The sequence below is a fragment of the Zootoca vivipara genome, chromosome 14, assembly GCF_963506605.1.
Source record: "Zootoca vivipara chromosome 14, rZooViv1.1, whole genome shotgun sequence".
Lineage (NCBI taxonomy): Eukaryota > Metazoa > Chordata > Lepidosauria > Squamata > Lacertidae > Zootoca > Zootoca vivipara.
In genome coordinates this window covers 54,031,035-54,052,515 of record NC_083289.1, presented here as the reverse complement: position 1 = coordinate 54,052,515, position 21,481 = coordinate 54,031,035, and the positions used below count along the sequence as shown (strand labels likewise).

The window sequence follows — 21,481 nt, the reverse complement described above, 5'->3', positions numbered from 1 at the left end:
CATTTGTTGTTGTTGTTGTTGTTGTTGTTGTTGTTGTTGTTGTTGTTGCTGTTGTTGTTGCTGTTGTTGTAGAATAACGATGGGAAATTATTGGGAAAGCACCGCCGCTTCAAGCTGCCCCCGGTCCTTGGAGCCGGTTTCTGCTACCGCCTATGGCAAGCTCGCTCAGCCCCAGCTGCTCTGGACTACCACTCCCGGCGTGCCTTGCCGCTAGCCGCGCCGGCCGAGGCCGATGGGAGCTGTAGTTCAGAGAGGCGGGGACCGCGCATGCGTCTTGGTGACGCTGCTGCCGCCGCTCCTCCTCCTTTAGCGCACCACGTGACCCCTCTTGCGCATGCGCGGCGTCCTGTGTCCGCTCCGTGGGGCGCGAGGATGGGCGAGAGTTCGAGCCCCATCAGCGTCATCCTGGTCAGCTCCGGCAGCCGCGGGAACAAGCTGCTCTTCCGCTTCCCCTTCCAGAGGGGGCCCGGCAGCCCCGCCGCCCACACCGGTGAGGAGGAGCAGCGCGTGCCGCCGCTGCCCGGGACCCCTCGCGCGCCCGCGTTCACACGTGCACCACAAGCACACGCGACACCCTGACACGCGGGCGGGGGGCGGGGCGACGCGGAAGGGGAGCCTCCTCCCTGAGAAGAGGTCTTGGGTGGGGGAACCCAGCAGGGAGGATTTAGCTGCCATTCCTACAGGGGTCAGACTAGATGGCCCTCGGGACCCCTCCAGCTCTACAGTTCTCTACAGGGCAGAATGGTCACTCCACTCCCACAAGGAGCGGCCACCGGTTTGGGGGCGCTGCAACTATGATTCAGAATGGGGCGCGAGAGGTGGGCATGGCTGAAATTCGAGGACCCCCCAGGTGGCTGCTGCTTTCTGCCCCACCTGCCTGCCTCTCCCCCCCCCCCCGGCTGCCAACCCCCTCCTCAGCTCCAGCAGCTCTGCCCTTGAACTCAGCAGGGTGGAGAAGGAGGAGGGGGGCAAACCGAGGAGGAGCTGGCTGTGCCCCCCCTGGCAACCTCCCTGCCGCTCCCAAAGGGCACTAGCCACCCCTGGTCCTGCCCCTGCTGCCTGGGGCAGCCGCCTTCCGAATCCGGCTGCTGCGCTCCGGTCCTGTTTGTTGGAGGCAGCAATGCCAGTTGCTGGAAGATGCAGGAAGGAAGGGAGGGAGGGAGGGAGAGGGCTCTGGGGCCTAAGTCCTGCCGGGGGGGGGGGCTTCCCCCAACTGAGGAGCACCCAATGACAAGAAGAGCGTCAGAAAAGCCTGGGCCGCTCATTCAGGCCCCAAGGGTCCCCTCATAGCCTGGCGTCCTTTTCTCCCCGCAGCCAGCCAGGTGTCCCCTTTTGGCCCTCCCATGCCTCTTCCCTTCCAGCTGAGCTCTGAGAAACATCTCAGTCGATTCTTGAAATCAACAGTAAAGCATCGGGGAGATGGGGGCCCTCGGAATACAGTATGTAGAGCTCAAGCCATGGTGGGCTTCTGAGGTCAAAAGCGGCAACTTGAATTGTTACAGGTAGGTAGCCGTGTTGGTCTGAGTCGAAGCAAAATAAAAAAATTCCTTCAGTAGCACCTTAAAGACCAACTAAGTTTATATTTTGGTATGAGCTTTCATGTGCATGCACACTTGGTATCTGAAGAAGTGTGCATGCACACGAAAGCTCATACCAAAAAATAAACCTAGTTGGTCTTTAAGGTGCTACTGAAGGAATTTTTTTATTTAACTTGAATTGTGCCACATTTCATATCTAACTTATTTGCTAAGAATTCGGTGGAGGAGGTTTCTGCTCTAACCCAAATCTCTCTAGACTTCTGGACTTCCCCCCTTTTTTCCTTTCCTAGGGAAACCAAGGAGCAGGTATGCGGTGAACAGTCTGGGCGATGGCGTGGAAGACCCAGATGGGGACTCCAGGTACGTGGGGCTCCTCTTCCCTCCAGCTCCAGCCCTCCTGCGGAGGACGCTAGGTGTCCTGGGTTGGTGCAGTAAAAGACACCTTTGCACCTGGATCCTCCCCAGGTGGGGTGGGGTTGGAGTCCCAGAGCTCTGGCATTTGCTGGCTGGCTTGGGGCTGCTGGGATCCTGATCAAAGCGGACCCTGACCTTCGCAGCTGGGGTGGGGGGCACCTGTGGCTCCGCAGGTGTGGCAGGGAGGTGTGGCTTTTAATGCTGGGGTGTCTACCTTGACTTTTGAAAGAGGTCTCTAGCCAACCCAGGCATGAGACTCTTGCATGGGAATTTCCTGCGCAAGCCTTGCTTTATTATTTATTCAGCTTGTATCAGATCCTTCATCTGAGGATCACAGAGTGATTTACATCATAAAAACACAAAAATGCATAACACAGTAACCAACAAAAACAATTACCCCCTCTCTCCAGTTTAAGAGGCCATGTTGTTGTTGTTGTTGTTGTTGTTGTTTAGTCTTTTAGTCGTGTCCGACTCTTCATGACCCCATGGACCAGAGCACGCCAGGCACTCCTGTCTTGCACTGCCTCCCGCAGTTTGGTCAAACTCATGTTCGTAGCTTCCAGAACACTGTCCAACCATCTTGTCCTCTGACGTCCCCTTCTCCCCTTCTTAAGAGGCCATAGATTGTTCAATTGGCCCAAGACCTGGGGAAAGAGGAATGTTTTTGCCCAGCACATAAAGATGTGTTGGTTGTTTGGTCCAAAAGAGAGCTGAGTTTCCTCATTCCAGAAAACCAGAAAGTCATTGCAGTGGGCAGGCCAGAAATGTTCCCCTGGACCCTGATGCTTCCAGGTAAAATAACCTGAAAAGGCAATAAGGGTCTTCCTCTCTCACTTTCCCTTGAATTGGCAGCCAGGGAGTTTCCAAGGGAGCATCCCTTTGAGCCTTTCGCCTCTGCCTGGCCTGGATCAGGCCTGTGGGGCTTGTACTTGGTCCCATTTGTAATCCCAGTTCCCCAGTCGTGCCGGTGCTGCGCTCAGCTTCAGCATGGGGAGGGGGGCATTTCTGAAGGAGGCATTCCAGGCCTGGCTACAGGAAAGGGGCAGGGCGGGGTGGCTCCTGGAGCCCCCGGTGCAGCAGCTCCCCTGGCCCCACTGCTGGGGGATAGGGATAAGTTTGTGGGGGGCTGCTGAATCCTCCTGCAGAGGCTGCCTCTTGCGCAGTACATAGATAGTCATGAAGCAGGGGTCAGCAGCCTTTTTCAGCCGGGGGCCGGTCCACCATCCCTTAGACCATGTGGGGGGCCGGACTATATTTGGCGGGGGGGGGGCACATGAACGAATTCCTATGCCCCACAAATAACCCAGAGATGCATTTTAAATAAAAGGACACATTCTGCTCATGTAAAAACACGTTGATTCCCGGACCGTCCGCGGGCCGGTTTGAGAGGGCGATTGGGCCGCATCCGACCCCCAGGCTTTAGGTTGCCTACTCCTGGCATGAAGGTTGCTGCTGCCGTTCTGGGCTGGCACAGCCTGGCAGTGTGAGCAGAAAGTGCTCCTTGGGGGCCTTCATCTGCCAGGCAATAATAATAATAATAATAATAATAATAATTATACTCTGCCCATCTGGCTGGGTTTCCCCAGCCGCTCCAGCAGAATATTAAGATACAATGATTCATCAAATATTAAAAGTTTCCCTAAACAGAGCTGCCTTCAGATGTCTTCAAAAAGTCAGATAATTGTTTATTTCTTTGACATCTGGTGGGAAGGCGTCCCACAGGGTGGGCGCCACCACTGAGAAGGCCCTCTGCCTGGTTCCCTGTAACTTGGCTTCTCGCAGTGCAGAACCGCCAGACGGCCCTCGGCGCTGGACCTCAGTGTCCGGGCTGAACGATGGGGGTGGAGACGCTCCTTCAGGTCTACTGGGCCGAGACCGTTTAGGGCTTTCAAGGCCAGCACCAACACTTTGAATTGTGTTTGGAAACGTACTGGGAGCCAATGCAAGTCCTTCCGGACCGATGTTATGTGGTTTCGGCGGCCGCTCCCAGTCACCAGTCTAACCCCAGCCAGGCTTTCTGGGTGTGTCTCTTACTTGAGGCACTAGGCAAGGGCTTGTTCTCGACGGAGCCTTTGTTGATTTCAATATGGGACAGTCCCCTAACCTTCAGCTGCCCGGTTTTGCCGTGCTGACATTTTTGTGCCTTGCGTGACTTTGCCTGGTTGATTCCTGTGTTCTGTTTCCGAGTGGTGCTCATCGCCCCTGTTCCTGTTTTCAGAGAGCCCTCGCCGCTCACTGATGAGCAGGTGGTGTCGGGGTAAGACCAAACCTTCTCCGCCAGCAGCACCTCTCTCTCTCTCGAATGGCTTCCCTGTCTCCACCATCTTCTCCTTCTCCTCGCACTTTGTTTCTCACTTCTCTTTCCCACCAAGCTGCAAATGTCATGGGACGACACGCTGGTGTGCAGGGAGGCCGGCAAAGGGCCTGCGAAACAGGCAGGTCAGCCAGGAAGGAAATGGCTGCTCAGGGGCAGAGCAAAAGGTCCCAGACCCCAAGGGCTAGGGCTGGGGGAGAGACCCCCTGTGCCTGACACCCCAGTCAGGGCGGGCACGCCTGAGCTACGTGGCCCACCAGTCTGACCCGGGAGAAGGCTGTTGCCTGTGTTTCTTTTTCCGCCCCAGGGTAGAAGCAGCCATGCTGGGCTTTGCAGCGAGTGGGGAACTGATTTCTCCACGGAGACGAAAAGGTCACGTTTTCCCTCCGAAGGCATTTGGGGGACGCCCTTGTCTGAAGGCTGGCTGCTCTGCTGCTCCAGTTCTCCAGGGTGCAAGTTGCCCAGCCTGTGATGCAGACAGTGCGAGGCTCCTGTCGCCCTCCTTTTGCCTCTTTGCGACAAATGGTCGGAGCTCCACCCCCCCCCCCCGGGGATCCTCAGTTCCAGCAGACTTGCTTAGGAGGGCTACACAGGCCCCCAGCCCCTGTGAGGGCAGCCCCTACCACGGGGGAAGCTCAGAGGGACACAGTGCTGGTTTGGCCCAGCCTCCCATTTCAGAGACTCAGTGAGGGTTGCGGCTGTGGACCTCCGTCAGGGTAGGGTGGCTAGGAGTTGGCTGAGCTGCGCTCCTGCATGTGCCATGCGGCCCCCCGGAGCCCGCCCCCGGCTCGTCTCCATTCCCTCTGCCTCTGGGGGAGGCTGCCTCCCAGTGCTCAGAGCAATGGGGCATCCTTCAGGGGTGTGGGCCTGGAGCAGCCCAGGAGGTTTTGGAACTCCCTCGCTCCCTCCCCCCCCGGTTCTGAACAGCTTCTCAAGAAGCTCATGGCTTGATGGCTGCTGTCTCAGAGCACCGCCTGCCCTGAAGATGCTTGTTTAAAATAAAATACTTTGTGTGCCTTTAAAGCAAGTTTGCCTTTCCGTAGCTGCTCAAAGAGGCCGTCAAGTGGATTCAAACAAAGTCTCCGGCTCTGAATAAGCAGATGAGCTCTTAACAATAGTGGGAGGTGGAGAGCAATATTCTCATGTGCAACCAGAGAAACCCCTTTTTTTGAGCTCAGTCACTTTGCTTCTCTGCTTTCAGAGAAAGGTTGGGGGTAGGCGGAGGTCGCAACACTCTGCCCCCTGCCCCCAATGCACAATAGCCACTCCTCTGAAAAGCCGCTCTGACTCGTTTACAAAGCTTTTGGCCTTTCCGTTGCCAGAACAGATGAGTGGTGGAAGTGATCTGTGCGCCCCAGATTCCAAGTTTGGCTTCAAGAAACCAGTTTCTTAATTTCCAGAGGGGTGGCAGGCAGCAGCCGTGTGATTCTGGTTGCCGCCAAAGGAGCAGGGAGTCTTTTCTGGGTGGTAGCGGAGGAAAGGCACCGTGGTTCTCCAGCGGTTTGACTTCACCCCCAGAAGCACACTCCATTGTCTCTCGAGACAGACGGAGGCCGGCAAGTGTTTGGAAATGGTTTTCAAGATGTAACAAGACTTTGTTGAGCTTCTTACTGTAGACACTTCTCCATTTCCATACAGTCTTATTCCCCCCGCAGCTGGACTGCTGTCTTCTCCGATGCCACTGGTTTTGTGGCCGGGAAGGAGCCCTGCGTGGCCTCCCTTGGCTGCATTGTGCAGCCTCCCGTTGGATCTCTTCTGCCGGGGCTGATAAGCTGGCAATCTCTCCCAGCCGCGGCCCCTGCAGCTCCTGCCTGCACCCAGGGCAGGGCAGGGCATTCTTTCTGGGTGAAGTTTAAGGGCAAAGAGGGGCATAGGGCATAGCTTGTTCTGGGCCTCGTTGTCTCCCTGGTGCCCGGAGGTTGGCCTCCTGGCAGGTGTGAGACGGAAAAGCAGTGGGCAAGTCCCCCGTTGATCTGGCAGGTTTGCCGCTGCTTTGCCAGTTTGCCACCCAAGGGGTGCCCCTGCTTAGGCCAACTTCTGCCTGCAAAGCTAGTTTCTTTTTGAGTTACGCAGGCAGATGCTGACGGCCCCCCTTTACAGTTTCATGCCTTTCCCTAAAGCTGAGCAAGCAGCAACTTTGCAGAATATCCCCTTGGAGAGATGTTAGACAGTTCATAGAATTGTAGAGTGGGAAGGGGCTCCCAGGGGCCATCTAGTCCAGCCTTCTTAACAGATGGCCATCTGGGACAGACAAAAGGAAGTCCTTCTTTCTCTCCCCCCCCCCCACTCCACCTGCCCTGGTTCAGAGAGGATCCTTCCCTCTGAGGAACTTTGCCCGTGCATAAATGCATCTTTTCCTCCACAGAAGTAAATCTGGGATAGCTGCAGTGGGAGGAGAGACACAGGAAGGGCTTCTGAGTTTGGCCCTTCAAGTCAGAGGCGAGGCTGCCTGGCCTGTGGCTCCCAGCTGCAGACGGGCCCTTCTGGCCACCCCAAGACCTAAAGCTCTGGCGTCTCTGGGAGGGGGCCACAGGGCTCAGCTGCTTCCCCCCGCAGACACACCTGAGGCAGGGAGCAGAGCTGGGCACACCTGCCCCTTTGGCCCAGGGAGCCCTTTTTTGCAGGGGTGGCCAGTCGGTGGGGCCCCCAGGCGGTGTTGGCACCCCTGACTGTCGGAAGGCACACAGCTGCCTCCTCACCCCCCCTGCTCTGGATCAAAGCCCCATCGCGCTGCCTGTCCCCAAGCGACCTGCCCGCCACACCTTGCTGCTTAGGGGAACCTCACCTGTCCTTCCAAACCACCACCTGCAAACTCTGCCTAATCTTTCCTCCTGGGAGCTTGTCATTAACGAAAGTTGCATGAGCCTCTGACGCTTTCCCACTCGATATAATTCTGATGATTTGAAAGACGGTGATTTCCCCCACCTGATGGACTCCAAGGTGCCCCCATGTTGTGTGTGTGTGTGTGTGTGTGTGTTTGTAGACTTAATGGCGACACAATGCATATAAACTCATCCCGCCTCCGGGACGTGGAGGGGGGGGGCTGTGCAAGCGCTGATGCCCCTTTCTGCTCCCGAAGGTTCTCGGACGTCATCCTGGCCACGATCCTGGCCACCAAATCCGATATGTGTGGCAAGAAGTTTGAGCTGAAGATCGACAACGTCCGTTTTGTGGGACACCCCACCCTGGTGCAGCATGCCTTTGGCCAGGTAGGTTCCGCGGGCACAAGGGCAGGGAGGGGCCACGGGCAGCCTGGGCACAGCCTGTGAGTTGGGCGGGGAAGCCTTGTCCAGTTGGGTCCCTCTGCTGCCCCGGCCACTTTCCTGATGGTTCAGCTAGCCGTGGGGGGCTGGGGGGCCAGATGCAGTCGCCCAGTGCCGTCCTCTCACGCTCTGCTCTTTGGCCTGCTGGCTGGCCCCCAGGTGGCCCTTTCTCCCCCTATAACGCCTCCAAAGTACACCATTCAGTCCTTGAAGCCCCAACCTCCTCTTCTCTCTGGGGAGCTGAACCCCTTTCAGGCTCTCCTGCGGGGGGGGGGGGAGTTCTGTTTCCACACTTGCTAAGGGTGCACTGCACTACCCCACCTGTATGGGTGCTCTCCTGGAACCCGTGTCTGCCTGAACTTCTGAACTGGCCTGCCAAATTTAGACGGGTGCTGAGTTCAGTCACGAGGCGTCGGACTGGCACTCCACAGTTTGTAATGCGGCTGCTGGGGGTCTTGGAAGCTGAGCCAGGGCACAGGGACAGAGGAAGCTGCCTTATTCACACCCTTGGTCCATCTAATCCTATATTGTCTGCACTGACTGGCAGCAGCAGCTCCCTAGGGTTTCAGGCAGGAGTCTCTCCCAGCCTTCCCTGGAGGTAATGCCAGCAGGGGTTAAACCTGGGACTTCTGCATGCCAAGCAGCTGCTCTGCCACTGAGCCTATGGCCTTTCCCCTTGGGGCGCTCTAGGAAAGGACCAGCCATGTTCTTTCCATGTTTCCCCCCTTAAAAACAACAGCTCTGCTCTTAGTGGGGGGGGGGGGACGACTTCAGTTCAGCGTTGGAGAGTCTCCCGGGCAGGGGTCTTCTTGGTCCTTGTCCTGCAGCCTCCCTTGGAGTGGAGACAGGGGTGCCAAAGGCCTTTGGGGGGGGTCTCGGCCTTCAGGCTCTCCTGCACCTCCTTGTGGTGACATGCAGACCCTGCAAAGTCCTTTAGCAGCTGCTGCAAACTTTCCTGGGCTTCCCTTGTCTCCCTTCTGTTTGTGAAGCCCAGAGAGTCCTTCAAAATGAGGTGGGAGGGCTGGGGGCGGCCAGGGCTCTGCATGTGCTCAGAGGCACTTTCCCTCCCCTGTCCCTAAGCATTGGGAAGAGGTGCCGAGCCTCTGATCGGATCAGGCCCCTGGTAGGCTGATGTTGGTGGACACAAACCCCATGCAGGCGAGGGGAGGAAGCAGTATTAGTAATAATAGTATTCATTCATTCATTCATTCATGCCCCATCCATCTGGCTGGGTTCCCCCAGCCACTCTGGGCAGCTTCCAACAGAATATTAAAAACACAATAAAACACCAAACATTAAAAAACTTCCTTAAACAGGGCTGCCTTCAGATGTCTTCTAAAAGTCTGGTACTGTAGTGTTTTTCCCTTTGACATCTGATGGGAGGGCGTTCCACAGGGCGGGTGCCACCACCGAGAAGGCCCTCTGCCTGGTTCTCTGTAACCTCAATTCTCGCAGGGAGGGAACCGCCAGAAGGCCCTTGGCGCTGGGCCTCAGTGTCCGGGCTGAACAAGGGGGTGGAGATTGGGGGGGTCTGCCCTCTCCCTGGCACCCCCTGTTCCTTTTCTTTCGCTTCTTCCTTGCCTCCAGGCTGCCTCCTCCACACAAGCCCAGGGAGTGGGCCACAGCCAGTGGGAAGGAAGGGGAGGCCAGTAAGCTTTGTGGCTTTATTCGAATGATGGGTTGACTCCATTTCTCTCCTGCCTTTTTCTCCAAGGAGGTGACCTGTGTGGTTCTCTCCCCACCTGCTCATTCAATCCCCACAACGACCCTGTGAGGTAGGGGAGGCTGAGAAGCAGAGCCTACCTGAAGCCCTGCCACGTGGGCCAGCCGCCTGATTCCCTAGTGTATGGCAGGGTGAGGTAGTTCTGCAGCCCCACCGCCCTCCCCAGCCCTCCCCCGACCCTCCTGGCCAGCGGCTGCCCCCTCCCCTGCTCCCCTCGCTTGGCTGCCCCCTTAAAAGTCCGACTTGCTCTGCAGATCTCCAAGACAGACCCCTCCCCAAAGCGGGAGCTGCCCACCATGATCCTCTTCAATGTCGTCTTCGCCTTGAGGGTAAGGACCCCCCCCCCCGGGTTCTGAGAAACAGAGCAGCCAGGCCGGGGGGGGGACACCTGCCGGTTCCTGGCAGTCAGAGCCCAGGAGCGGGGGGCAGAATGTGGGTCTGGCTTGGGCAGGGGGTTCCCTGGTGTTGTGCAGCAGGCCCCATGGCTCTTCTGCAGGGATGTGTGGGGCCGAGGGTCTCCAGGCTGCTTGGGGGAGGCCAGTGGGGGGGGGCAAGCCTTCCTTGCTTCTGCTGCCCCCCGAGGGCCTGGCTGGGCTTTGGGTGGGGCAGGCAGAGGCCCCGACCTGGTAATCAGCGGAGGAGCAGCTCTGTGACTCAGCAGGAGCTCAGAAAGCTGAGTCACGGTTTGCGGACCAGGGTGGCAAACGTTATCGGCCGCCCGGCCCTCCTTAACTGGGGCTTGGCAGCCGCCTTCCAACCCCCTCTGGCTTGCCTCTCCAGCCCCACCTTGCCAGCTGCGTGGGGCTGATAGCAGCCTCCACCTGTGGGCTAGGGGGAGGCCTGAGCAAGCTCTCAGGGTGGCCAGCGATGGGGATGTCCTTTGGCTGGTAGCCCAGGCAGGGGCCTGCGGGTTAGGGACCCAGCTCCAACCTCCCTGAGGCTGAGGGGCACAGGCTCAGGGCAGGCGGGGGGGGGGGCGTTGCACAGGGGGCCTGGTCTGGTCTGCCCTCCCTCAGGACCGGGTCTCCTTGGGTGGGCCCACAGCACGTGGGGCTAAGGGGGCAGCCCCCATGATGGAGCAAAAAAGGAGCATCATTGGGAGATTCAGGACAGATCAAAGAAAGTCAGCTATGGAACTCACTGCCGCAGGATTGGACAAATTCCTGGAGGAGGAGAGGGCTTCTCGTGGCTCCTAGGTCTGCTCTGCCTCCCCGGTCAGAGACAGCCATGCTCCTGAATGCCAGTTGCTCTTGTGGCCTGATCCTGGCCTGCTGGTTCCCCACAAGCACCTGCTGCCACTGTGAGGATGGGATCCTGGACTAGATGGGCCTGATTCTTGTGTTCCTCATGAGGGGTGTCAGGCAGCTGGCTCAATTTGTTGCCTGCAGCCAAAAGGACCAGAAGGTTCTGGGGGGAGAGGAGGTTTCTGGGGGGCTTTTGCGCATGTAAATGTGAAGGCCCCAAACGGCGCCAGTCCTGGTCTCCAGGCGGCGGCTTCCCCCTAGTCCTCTGGATGAGCTGGTTGGGCCCCTTCTGTCCTGCGGCGGCTGCCCTGCCTGCCCCCTTCCCAGGCCTCCTCTCTCTCTCTCTCTCCCCCCGGGTCTCCCTTAGGCCACGGCGGACCCTTCGGTCATCAACTGCCTCCACAATCTCTCTCGCCGCATCGCCATTGTCCTCCAGCACGAGGAGCGCCGCTGCCAGTACCTGACGCGGGAGGCCAAGCTCATCCTGGCCATTCAGGACGAAGCCTCTGCCATCTCGGAGAGTGAGTCCTGCCCTTCTCCTGCTTGCCCCCCACCCTGGCAGGCACCCGTCTGTTCAGAGGGGAGGGGCGGCTTTATGGCGATGGAGTTATTAAATTGGTATCCCGCCCTTCACCCAAAGATCACAGGGTGGTTTGCAACGCAAAAACGCCCTGCCTGCCGCTCATGGCGCTTCCAGTGGCCGTGGGTGGGTGGGCATGTCGATTGGGAGCTGGGGGGGGGCAAGGGGGTTGGGTGGCCTTTCCTGGGGAAGCGCTTGGAAGGCCCGAGAAGCCACCCCTGGCTGTTGTTCCCCTTCCCCAGCGCCTGAGGGGCCCCAGTCGCCTTTCCTCCACATCCTCCCCAAGTGCAAGCTAGCCAGAGACCTGAAGGAGGCTTACGACAGGTAAGGACGCCCGGAGGTGGGCGGATTCCCCCGGGAGACGGGGGGCTCTCCTTCCTTGGAGGTTTTTATGCAGCGCTTGGGGGGCTGGCTGTCGTTCATCATCTAGCCGAGATGCCTGCTCTGAAGGGGGTCGGGGCTCCCTTCCCACTCTGCAATTCTACAGTTCTAGGGTTCCAAGTAAGCCTTTGGGGTCTCAGCCCTGGGGTGGATGTGTGGGGGGTGTGTGTGCTGAAGGTTGAAAGCCCAGGGGTCTCCATCCCAGGCATTTCTCTGGCCCAGGCATCCCCAAACTGCGGCCCTCCAGATGTTTTGGCCTACAACTCCCATGATCCCTAGGTAACAGGACCAGTGGTCGGAGAAGATGGGAATTGTAGTCCAAAACATCTGGAGGGCCGAAGTTTGGGAATGCCTGCTCTGGCCCCTGGGTCAGGCTGCCCGCCTGGGTCTTTTTGCAACTTTTCCAGCTCCGCAATATCCTAGCTGAGGCAGCTAGAACTGCGCTCAGCATCCTAAACACGGGTGCCCTCCCTCTAGAGCAGGCATGTCAAACCTGTGGCCCTCCAGATGTTTTGGACTACAATTCCCATCTTCCCCAACCACTGGTCCTGCTAGCTAGGGATCATGGGAGTTGTAGGCCAAAACATCTGGAGGGCCGCAGGTTTGACATGCCTGCTCTAGAGCAATGCCAGGTTCTAGATCCTGCTTCTCACTTGGGTCAGGCTCACAGCCGCCCAGCGCCACCTGGTGGCCTTCAAGTGGGCTGCAGCGGGAGCTGCGCTTGGTGGCCCCTGTTCTTTATTATAATCATACAGCCCAACCTCGGTTGTCGAATGTGCCGTAATTCATTCGTTTGACAACCGAGGCGCGGCTTCCGACTGGTTGCAAGAGCTTCTTGCACTCAAGTAGAAGCCAAAAAACGAAAAACGTTCAAAAGTCTGGAGCATTTACTTCTGGGTTTTTGGCATCCGGGAGCCAAAACGTTCGAAAATCTAGCCGTTCAAGAACCGAGGTTTGGCTGTAACAGTTTTATTATTTGTACCCCTCCCCCCTGACTGGGTTGCCCCAGCCACTCTTGGCTCAGCCAGTGTGAGGGGGGGGGGGGCTGTTCCTTTGAGTCGAGGGTCAACCCCCTTTGCTGAGTGGGCCTGCGGCTCAGACCCTGCCCGGCCTCTTCCACCTGCTCCTCTGTCCCCCGCAGCCTCTGCACGACAGGCGTGGTCCAGCTGCACATCAACAACTGGCTGGAAGTGAGCTTCTGCCTGCCCCACAAGATCCACTACGCTGCCTCTCGCTTCATCCCTCCCGAAGCCATCGAGAGGAGCCTCAAGGCCATTCGGTAAAGATCTGGAGTTTTTTTGTGCCGCTTCCTGGTCCTGGAGTGCTTCAGGCCGTTGCCTGGATCTGTGCTTCGGGGGGCAGTGGGGTCCCTCTGTGACACCTGTGTTGCAGGGGGGTTGGGCTAGATGACCTTGGGGGGCCCTTTCCAGCTCTGCAGTGCCCTGAATGCCTGTGTTGTGCCCCCCTCGTCTCTCCCCGCTGCAGGCCGTACCACGCCTTGCTGCTGCTGAAGGACGAGAAGGCGCTTCTGAGTGAGCTGCCGCTGGACTGCTCCCCCGCCCTGGTGCGCGTGATCAGAACCACCTCGGCTGTCAAGAACCTCCAGCAGCTGGCCCAGGACGCCGACCTGGCACTGCTGCAGGTGACGGGGCGGGGGGGGGTGTCCTGCCCAAGACTCTGGGGGCTGCCGGCAGAAGCGCCGCCCCCTCCTCAGTTCTGGGCTGGGCCCAGCAAGGCCTCCTGCCTGCTCCCTGGCCAAAGCCACTCTCCGCTTTTACTGCAATCATTCCTGCATTGCAGAGGCTTGGGCTAGAGGAGCCTTGGGGGTCCTTTCCGACTCGGCGGTTCTGTGAAACCTCACCCCCCCACCCCTCCCCGGATATCCCAGTGGCCTCGGAGGGCAGGGAGGCAGCAGCTGCTCCGTGCCTCACTCAGGACTAGTAGCTCTGCTGCCGCTGTTGCCCGGAGAGATTGGCAGTTGGGCTGGGGGCTTCCTGAGCAGTGGCTCCTCCTCTGACCCTGTATGGCACCCACTGCTGCCTCCTGTGGCGCTGGGGGAGGCTGGAGAACGTCTCTTAACTGGCTAGCTCAGGGGACCTTGGGCCAGCTCTCCTCAAAAGCAGAGCAGGTGTCCCCAAGTCAACAGGTGAGAAAAGAAGGTGGGACCCTTCTTCTGGAGATGCCCGTGGGTGGGGAGGTACTTTTGTGGGTGGAGGAGAAGCCAGGCAGTTTCTGAGAAAAAGGGGGACTCCCTAGACGTGGCCCCGATCCAGGTTTTTCTCCCTGGTGAGGCAGCTTCCTCCTGTCGCTTGGGTCCAGGAACCTGGGGGGGGGGTTCAGCTGGTGCCGAGTGCGAGTCTGCTGCTTCCCTCCCTGCGGCAGGTGTTTCAGCTGGCAGCGCACCTGGTCTACTGGGGGAAGGCCATCATCGTGTACCCGCTGTGCGAGAACAACGTCTACATGCTGTCTCCCAATGCCAGCGTCTGCCTGTAAGTCTCTTGGCGTCCGGCTCTGCCGAGTGCGAGACTAGCACCCTGTCGTTTCCCCCCCCCTGGGGAGGCTGGGGGGTCCATGTGCGTGTGCAGAGAGAGACCCCCCTGACCCCCTGCCTGCTCTGCCTCTCCCCCCGCAGCTACTCCCCCCTGGCGGACGACTTTGCCTGCCACTTCCCCGGCCACGACCTGCCTTCCGTCCTCTCCAAGTTCTCCTTGCCGGTGTCCCTGGCGGAGTTCAAAGACCCCCTGGCTCCCCCCGTGCAGGAGGTAAGCTGCCCCTGGCACCCCTCTGGCCCCTGGGCGGCCCCCGGGGGTGGTGGTGGTGGCAGCGTGTGGCACCACACTGAGCCCCTCTTGGCCTCCCCCCCCCAGACACAGCTCATCCAAATGGTCGTCTGGATGCTGCAACACCGACTGCTCATGCAGCTGCACACCTACGCCTGCCTGATGGTGCCCCCCAGGGAGGAAGACGTCCGGCCCCGGGCGGAGGAAATGCCCCTGGCGGCCAGAGTCGGGGGGCGCAGCCTCAGCACCCCCAACGCCCTCAGCTTTGGCTCCCCAAGTAGGTGGTGTGTGGGTCTTTGGGAGGGGCCGAAGCCCGGCCGCAAAGGGGCCCTGGGTCACGGATTCTGTCTCCATCTTCCCTTTTGCCAGATGCCCCAGATGTTTTTTTATCATACTTCTGGGCATAAGAGGCTTTACCATTTTATTTTATTTATTACCTTTATATGCAGTATAAAAACGGAAAATGAGAACACAAAATGCATAGCCTAATAACAAATACCCCGAGAAACCGCATAGCCCCCTCTCCACAAACACAAGCTGTAGATTTTTGGATCAGTCCAAGGCCTGGTTGAAGAGGAATGCTTTTGCCTGGCCCCTAAAGCGATGTAATGAAGGTGTCAGGCCCTGTTTTGAGGTGTGGGGAGGAGGAGGAGGAGCTGTGGCTGTTGAGTTGCCCCCCCCCACTCCAGTGAAAGATGGAAAGGGGTTGTGGTGGATGCTGGGGCTTCCAAATGCCTCCGTCTGCACAACGGATCTTGCAAGGCCTCATCCTTCCACACCCTTCACAGAGAAGGGGGTGGCAGGGGCGGCTGTGCTATGGGGGGGGGGCCCTGAGCATTGCTCTCTCCACACGAGGCGCATGCATGCACACTCTGCCCAGGCTACTCTTCTCTCCTGCTTTGCTTTGGGGGCCTGGGGGCCCTCTCGCGACGGGCCCCAAGCAGCAGGACAGACGTCTGCCTCTGTTGGGTGTGTGAGAGAGAGGGTGCGCATGAGCCCCGTGGGCAAGGGGGCGGCCAAGGGGGGCGGCCCACTCCACGCTCCCTTGCGTCTTTGTGTCCCGTCCCCCCAGCCAGCAGCGACGACATGACTCTCACCAGCCCCAGCATGGACAACTCCAGCGCAGAGCTGCTGCCCGGAGGGGACTCCCCCGTCAACAAGCGCATGACCGAGAACCTGCTGACCAGCCTCCCGGAGCATGAGCGAGAGGCCATCCTCAGTGTCCCAGCCGCCAACAACCCCGAAGACCTGCGCACCTTTGCCAGGTAGGCAGGCAGGCAGGGAGGGAGGGAGGGGGGCAGCTGCCTTAAAAGAACCAAAGGGCTGGGTGGGCCGATGGCTGATTCTAGGAAGAGGGCAGAAGCCGAGCTGCAGGAGTCCCTATGGGGGGGGGGGGACACACACACACACACACCCTAAAACGGCACATGAGCATAGCCAGGGTTTTTGTTAGAGGAGCAGAACCAACATGATTTGTCAGTTAGTGAAGTATTTCTGTCGTTTTACCTGACCTGGCTGGGCGGCTTCTGTATTTTGAAGACCATTTCTGAAGCTCCCAATGAGCAGCGGAGATGAGCAGCCCCTTCCGACCTCCTTCTGCCTCTCTGCCCCCTGCACTGGGTGGGGGGAGCTGCCCTGCTCCCCCCGACTTCTGGCATGTGTGGCCGTTTCTTCCTTTGGGGGAGTAAAGCTGCTCTGGGAGAGTGGAGAGATCCAGGGGGAGATTTTGGGGTTCCCCTGCCCGTCCCTTGCAGCTCTCCCGGCTGGGGTGGGGGGTCCCGTGACCAGCGACCCCCCTCTGCCTCCGGTTCTCCACTGGAGGCTCCTTGCCCAGGCTGCCGCTGCTGCCCCCCCACCCCTGCCCTCCTTCCCCCCAGGCTGCTGCACTACTTCCGTGGGCGCCACCACCTGGAGGAGATCATGTACAACGAGAACATGCGCCGCTCCCACCTCCTGATGCTCTTCGACAAGTTCCGGGGCGTGCTAGTGGTGACCAACCACGAGGACCCCGTCATCTCCGTCTTCCAGTCCTTCCAGAAGTGAGGAGAAGCAGCCGCTGCCCAGGACTTGGAAGGAGGGTGGCTGGCCCTTGGGATGGGGGGAAGAACACCAGATATGGGGGGGCAAGGAGGGGACTCGGGGGCCTTGTGCACAGACGCCTGCCAGCGGGCCTGATTCAGCCGCACTCCTGGCACTGCCAGGCCTCGGGTGCTGCTCCTGGGCCTCTGCTGATGGCTGCCAACCGACAGAGCAATCTGTTGGATGCTTCTCTTGGCTGGGGACCTGTGTCCCGATAGTTGCAGGCAACCCTCAGACTGTTCACCTGCAGTTGCACAATTACAAGCACATGCTGGAAAATGTGAACTCTTTCTCCTCGTAAGTCAGGGAACAAGTTCGTTGTGAAGTACCGTCTCTCTTCCTCCCTACCTTGACCCACAAACCTCCCTTCCTCACTTCCGAAGGGCAGGGGACCACTGCAGAGCCTGGCCGCTGGCTTGGCCTCCTCTCTCAGGACACCAGAACTGGCCTCATCCTGCTTGCTTGATCAGGTGGCCCCTCTCTCCTCTGCAAGGACCAGGGGCAGGAGCAGGTTTAACAAAGGGAATGGGGGGGATTTGTTGGGGTGATTCTGGTACCTCTTCCTAGCAACAGAGGAACTCTTTTATCTCTCCACATCTTGGAAGGGGGTGTCTTCCTCCTTCCAATTCTGCGTTTTGCAGGCAGCTCCTTTACGCTACAAGCAGGAAGGCTTTCCTGCAGCCACAACCACCAGTCTCAAAGCAAAGCAATCTATTTTATTTTGGAAATAAATAAATACATAAGGCTGACAGAGTCCTGGCCTTCCCTGTTATTCTTCCCATCCTGGAATGCCCCCTCACCCCCCAGTTCCTGGGCATCAGCAGCAGGGAGAGGCCTCCGCTGGCGGTTGACTGCCCCTGGCCCCCTCGGCCCCCTTGTCCGTCACGCTCACACACTGGTTGCCCCAGACGTAGAAGCGCAGTGGCTGCTGTGCCCACTCGCCGCTGATGCCAATGCGGGGAGCGGAGATGATGTCTTCCTCCCTGGGCGTCCCCAGGCTGGGCTCCAGCCACACGGCCGGGTGGCAGGCTAGGTCCTGCTGGTCAAAGGTCTTGTCCACAGCCAGGGCCTGGCAGAGCTTGGAAGGCCCGTTGCACAGGTGGCGGTCCTTGAGGGAGCGGGTGGCCCCTTTCCGCTGAGCCAGGCGCAGCTCTCTCATCGCCTCCAGGCCCTGCAGGGGCTCCAAGGAGCGCAGCAGGACGGCCGCCCCCTCCCCTGGCGAGAGAGAGAGACCGGAGGGGGCAAAGGTCAGGACAGGCCAATCCCAGTTCAAGGGATCTTTCAGAAGGGGGTCAGAACAAAACCTCCCGTATTCTAATGCTCTTCTACAAATCTATGGGGAGACCATGTGCAGATCCTGTCATCTCCCCTTGAAAGGTGAAGAAGGGTCAGAAAAGGGGCAACCAAGAGGATCTGGAAGTTGCCTGGACCAGCTCCCTGAGGAGGAAAAGTTGGATACTCTGGGGACGTTGAGTTTAGGAAAAAAGTGAGTACGGAGGTGGATGAGACAGGTGTACAGTGGAACCTCAGTTTTTGAGCGTTTCAGAAGCGGAACAATTTGAAACCCGAACGCCAACAACCCGGAAGTGAATGCTTCTGTTTTCAAACGCACCTCAGAAGTTGGAACGGCTTCCGAGGCGCCTTTCTCCATTTTCTCAATGGAATTTGCCAACCGCCCATTGCGCCTTGGTTGTCGAACGTTTAAGAAGTTGAGTGGTCTTCCAGAACGGATTACGTTCGACAACTGAGGTTCCACTGTACAAAATTAGGCATGGTGGGCAGAAAATGAAGAGAGAGGTGTTTTCCTCCCTCTCGTACTAGGTAGGACTTGGCAGAATTATTCTTAGTGTATCTGCTGGAAGTGTCAGAACAGACAAAAGAGGCAACTTCTCACCTCACATACACCATCAAAGCTGATGGGCCCCCACCTTCTTTTAAGAAAGGACTAGGCTGCCTGGGAAGCAGGAAAAAAAATCCTTCCAGCAGCACCTTAGAGACCAACTAAGTTTGCCATTGGTATGAGCTTCCGTGTGCATGCACACTTCTTCATAGAATCATAGAGTTGGAAGAGACCACAAGGGCCATCCAGTCCAACCCCCTGCCAAGCAGGAAACACCATCAAAGCATTCGTGACATATGGCTGTCAAGCCTCTGCTTAAAGACCTCCAAAGAAGGAGACTCCACCACACTCCTTGGCAGCAAATTCCACTGCCGAACAGCTCTTACTGTCAGGAAGTTCTTCCTAATGTTTAGGTGGAATCTTCTTTCTTGTAGTTTGAATCCATTGCTCCGTGTCCGCTTCTCTGGAGCAGCAGAAAACAACCTTTCACCCTCCTCTATATGACATCCTTTTATATATTTGAACATGGCTATCATATCACCCCTTAACCTTCTCTTCTCCAGGCTAAACATACCCAGCTCCCTAAGCCATTCCTCATAAGGCATCGTTTCCAGGCCTTTGACCATTTTGGTTGTCCTCTTCTGGACACGTTCCAGCTTGTCAGTATCCTTCTTGAACTGTGGTGCCCAGAACTGGACACTGTATTCCAGGTGAGGTCTGACCAGAGCAGAACACAGTGGTACTATTACTTCCCTTGATCAGATGTAATGGGAAGCAGAAAGCCAGCCCAGGTGCTTCCCATGAGTTTCTGGATGGACACAGAGAATGTTGGCTTTTTGGGCCCTTTGGCCTGATCCATCAATCTGGCTCTCTTCTGATGATGCTCAGAACAAAGCACAGCCCCCTCGCCCCCATGACAGGGTCTGTACTCCTGCCGGATGAGGGGTTGGGGGGGGTGAGGCTTACGAAAATCCCCTGGGGAGCACAGACCTTTCCTGCAGGACGGCCACCTGCTTACCTTGGCTGGAGATGTTCATGCAGAAGTAGATCCCGTAGATCTGGTACACGTACAGAGTGCCTGGCGCCATGAACATGGCTGTGTTCCTTGCAGTCTGCCGCCCGCCCCTTGAGTGGGACGCAGTGTCATCTCCTCCCAGGTAGGCCTCCGTTTCCACAATGCGTCCCCGGAGCTCTCTCCCATCTGGAAGCTTCCGGACCAGGATCTGGGAAGCGGAGCGAAGGCTGAGCCCCACAAGCCCCCAGAGCTGCCTGGGGGGCTGCAGGAGAGCGGGCAAGGTGGGGGGGGGACGCCAGCACCTCCACCCCTGGCTGCGGTCCTGCTGCTGGCAGGGTCTCCCCACATTTCAGAAAGCCAACTCTTGCAGCCAATGCCACAGCTGGCCCCAAAACACTTGCAGGCAGTGCACAGAGACTCCCCATGCGGTTGCAAAGATGGGGGCAAGCGATGGGTTCGGAAGAGGTGGCAGCGGCTGAGCCCTGGCAGGGCAGCCCTGGCAGGAGAGGTCCAGGGAGGCTCCCACCCTGACCTCCGAGATCTGAAAAGAGTCCTGGCTGCGCAGCAAGAAGATGCTCCTGTAAAGGAAGCCAGAAGCTGTGCACAAAAAAAGCAGGAGTCGTCCAACCCTGCCTGGCATCGCCCCAACAGCTGCAGGGTCTCTGGCACCCTAGATGGGCGGGGGGAGCACCTGCCTGGCATGCAGAAGGTCTCAGGTAACACTCCCCCCGTTTGGAAGGAGTGGACAGGAGCAGGGAGGCGCGAGGGGGCTGCATGGCAAAATATATTATTATTATTATTAAATTTATATACTGCCTTTTCTCCACACGGGGAGCCAAGGCGTCTTACAGATGAAATAGAAGCAGCTAAAATCATCGGGGTGGGGGACACAACAGTTAAACAATGAAACATTAGTAGAATTCTTCAAGCATGCGATTCCCTGAGTGCGTAATTGCGCTTTTTCGCTATTGCCCTATCCAGGCCCCACTGGGAGCCGGAGGGTCTCCTCTCCGCTCTGCCTCCCCGGCGAAGGAAGCCGTGCCCCCGAGGGGCGGCGGGGTCCCCGTCCCTCCCCTCCGCTCACCTGTCCGAGCAGCGCCCTGGCCAGGCGGACGCAGGGCTGGCCGAAGAAGGCGGCGCCCAGGCGGGGCGGGGAGGGCGCCTTTGGCTTGGCCAGGGTCCCGTCCGCCGCCTCCGCTGCCGCCGCCGCCTCCTGCTCGCGAGGAAGCCGCTTCCGCGGCCCCGGCATGGCTGCGCCAGAGGGAGGGGATTCTGGCCGCCCCGCCCCCTCGAGGTCTCCGCCCCCTCGAGTCCGGGGGGCGCCCCCTGCCGGGGGGAGCCAGGGGAACCCCGAAGGCTGCGCGGAATCCCGGCTTCTCTCGGCATCCACGCATCCAGGCACAGCAGGCCTTGGCTTTCCTGAGTCTGCTTTTGTTTCATGGCTGTGTATTTGCTCAACAGGGAAGCGTAATTGTATCATCAGGTCCTGTTTGAGAAAATTAATCCTTCCTGAAAATTAATAAAAAGTATTAAAAATAAACACCCAATTAATAACGGTTCAGCCAAATAAGAAATGTTATCCCTTTGCCCTGACTTGAGCACACAAGTCCCCAGGATCTGAAGCCACCCCCCTTTACTGCCTCAGTTCCTCCTTCAGATGCTTCCTTGAATTCATTCTTCATCTTTACATCACCTTGAGCAATTTGATCAGGGCGACAATGGCACAACCCAGGACCATATTACTATTATTATTATTATTATTATTATTATTATTATTATTATGCCACCATCCAAAGATCTCAGGGCAGCTCACAACATAAAATTACAATACAAGAGAGCCAGTCCCTGAGGTATTGGCATCAAAACGTTGCTGAGCTTTTTCGGCAAAATCGCATTAACGTTTTAGGGATTTCTGGATATGCAGCAGTAGTCTGGATATGTCCAGGAAATTCTGGACCTAGGACAACCCCTAGCATCAACATCAATTCTGGGAAGGGCTCCTCCATTTGGGGTTTCTGGTTTGCTGCATTTGATGCTGCCTTTGAGGTACAGAGCGGCCCCACCTCTGTTACACCCCTCCCTGTCCTTCTTATGGGCTTTGTGTCCAGAGATAAGCTTGTCCCACTGGTTCTCTTTCTTCCACCAGGTTTCTGTTTTGCCCACTGTTATCAGTGCTGTTCCCTAAGACTAGATCGCCCATCTTGACTCGGAGGCTCCCAGCATTAGTGCATGAACACTTATAACTGCATAGCTGTCAACTTTCGGATTTGAAAATAAGGGATCAGCAGCCTCACCTGTCCTGGGGACAGT

The 21,481-nt window shown here is 58.0% G+C and overlaps 2 protein-coding genes across 5 annotated transcripts; one reads left to right on the top strand and one right to left on the bottom strand.

Annotated features, from left to right (window-relative positions):
- The first annotated feature begins 332 nt into the window (after nt 1-332).
- NPRL3 (NPR3 like, GATOR1 complex subunit) lies at nt 333-17,065 on the top strand. 4 transcript variants are annotated; one of them, XM_035131518.2, is made up of 14 exons: nt 333-490; nt 1,829-1,898; nt 4,171-4,209; nt 7,346-7,475; nt 9,507-9,581; nt 10,864-11,017; nt 11,319-11,400; nt 12,599-12,736; nt 12,943-13,099; nt 13,840-13,946; nt 14,090-14,219; nt 14,325-14,514; nt 15,310-15,502; nt 16,115-17,065. In XM_035131518.2, exons 1-14 carry the CDS (start codon nt 373-375, stop codon nt 16,278-16,280), a joined length of 1,749 nt encoding a protein of 582 aa, XP_034987409.2. In that variant the 5' UTR covers nt 333-372; the 3' UTR covers nt 16,281-17,065. The 4 variants fall into 4 exon arrangements, with proteins under 4 accessions (XP_034987409.2, XP_034987410.2, XP_060138630.1 ...); XM_060282647.1 differs by lacking the exon at nt 333-490 and adding an exon at nt 1,179-1,502; XM_035131519.2 differs by lacking the exon at nt 4,171-4,209.
- Nucleotides 17,011-20,422, bottom strand: MPG (N-methylpurine DNA glycosylase). Its single transcript, XM_035131575.2, has 3 exons — nt 20,256-20,422; nt 19,175-19,379; nt 17,011-17,531 (listed from the first exon to the last, which is right to left on the bottom strand). The coding sequence occupies exons 1-3, from the start codon at nt 20,418-20,420 to the stop codon at nt 17,134-17,136; spliced, it is 768 nt and encodes a 255-aa protein (XP_034987466.2). The 5' UTR covers nt 20,421-20,422; the 3' UTR covers nt 17,011-17,133.
- Nucleotides 20,423-21,481: the final 1,059 nt, after the last annotated feature.

What these genes read in the sequence shown, in the direction of transcription:
- NPRL3 (XM_035131518.2), top strand. Translation starts at nt 373, where the DNA reads ATGGGCGAGAGTTCGAGCCCCATCAGCGTCATCCTGGTCAGCTCCGGC. An exon ending in TGCAGCATGCCTTTGGCCAG is followed by an intron (nt 7,476 to 9,506) that starts GTAGGTTCCGCG and finishes CTTGCTCTGCAG; the next exon opens with ATCTCCAAGACAGACCCCTC. An exon ending in CCCAATGCCAGCGTCTGCCT is followed by an intron (nt 13,947 to 14,089) that starts GTAAGTCTCTTG and finishes CTCCCCCCGCAG; the next exon opens with CTACTCCCCCCTGGCGGACG.
- MPG (XM_035131575.2), bottom strand. Translation starts at nt 20,420, where the DNA reads ATGCCGGGGCCGCGGAAGCGGCTTCCTCGCGAGCAGGAGGCGGCGGCG. An exon ending in CCAGGGCGCTGCTCGGACAG is followed by an intron (nt 19,380 to 20,255) that starts GTGAGCGGAGGG and finishes TCCGCTTCCCAG; the next exon opens with ATCCTGGTCCGGAAGCTTCC. An exon ending in CATGAACATCTCCAGCCAAG is followed by an intron (nt 17,532 to 19,174) that starts GTAAGCAGGTGG and finishes CTCTCTCGCCAG; the next exon opens with GGGAGGGGGCGGCCGTCCTG.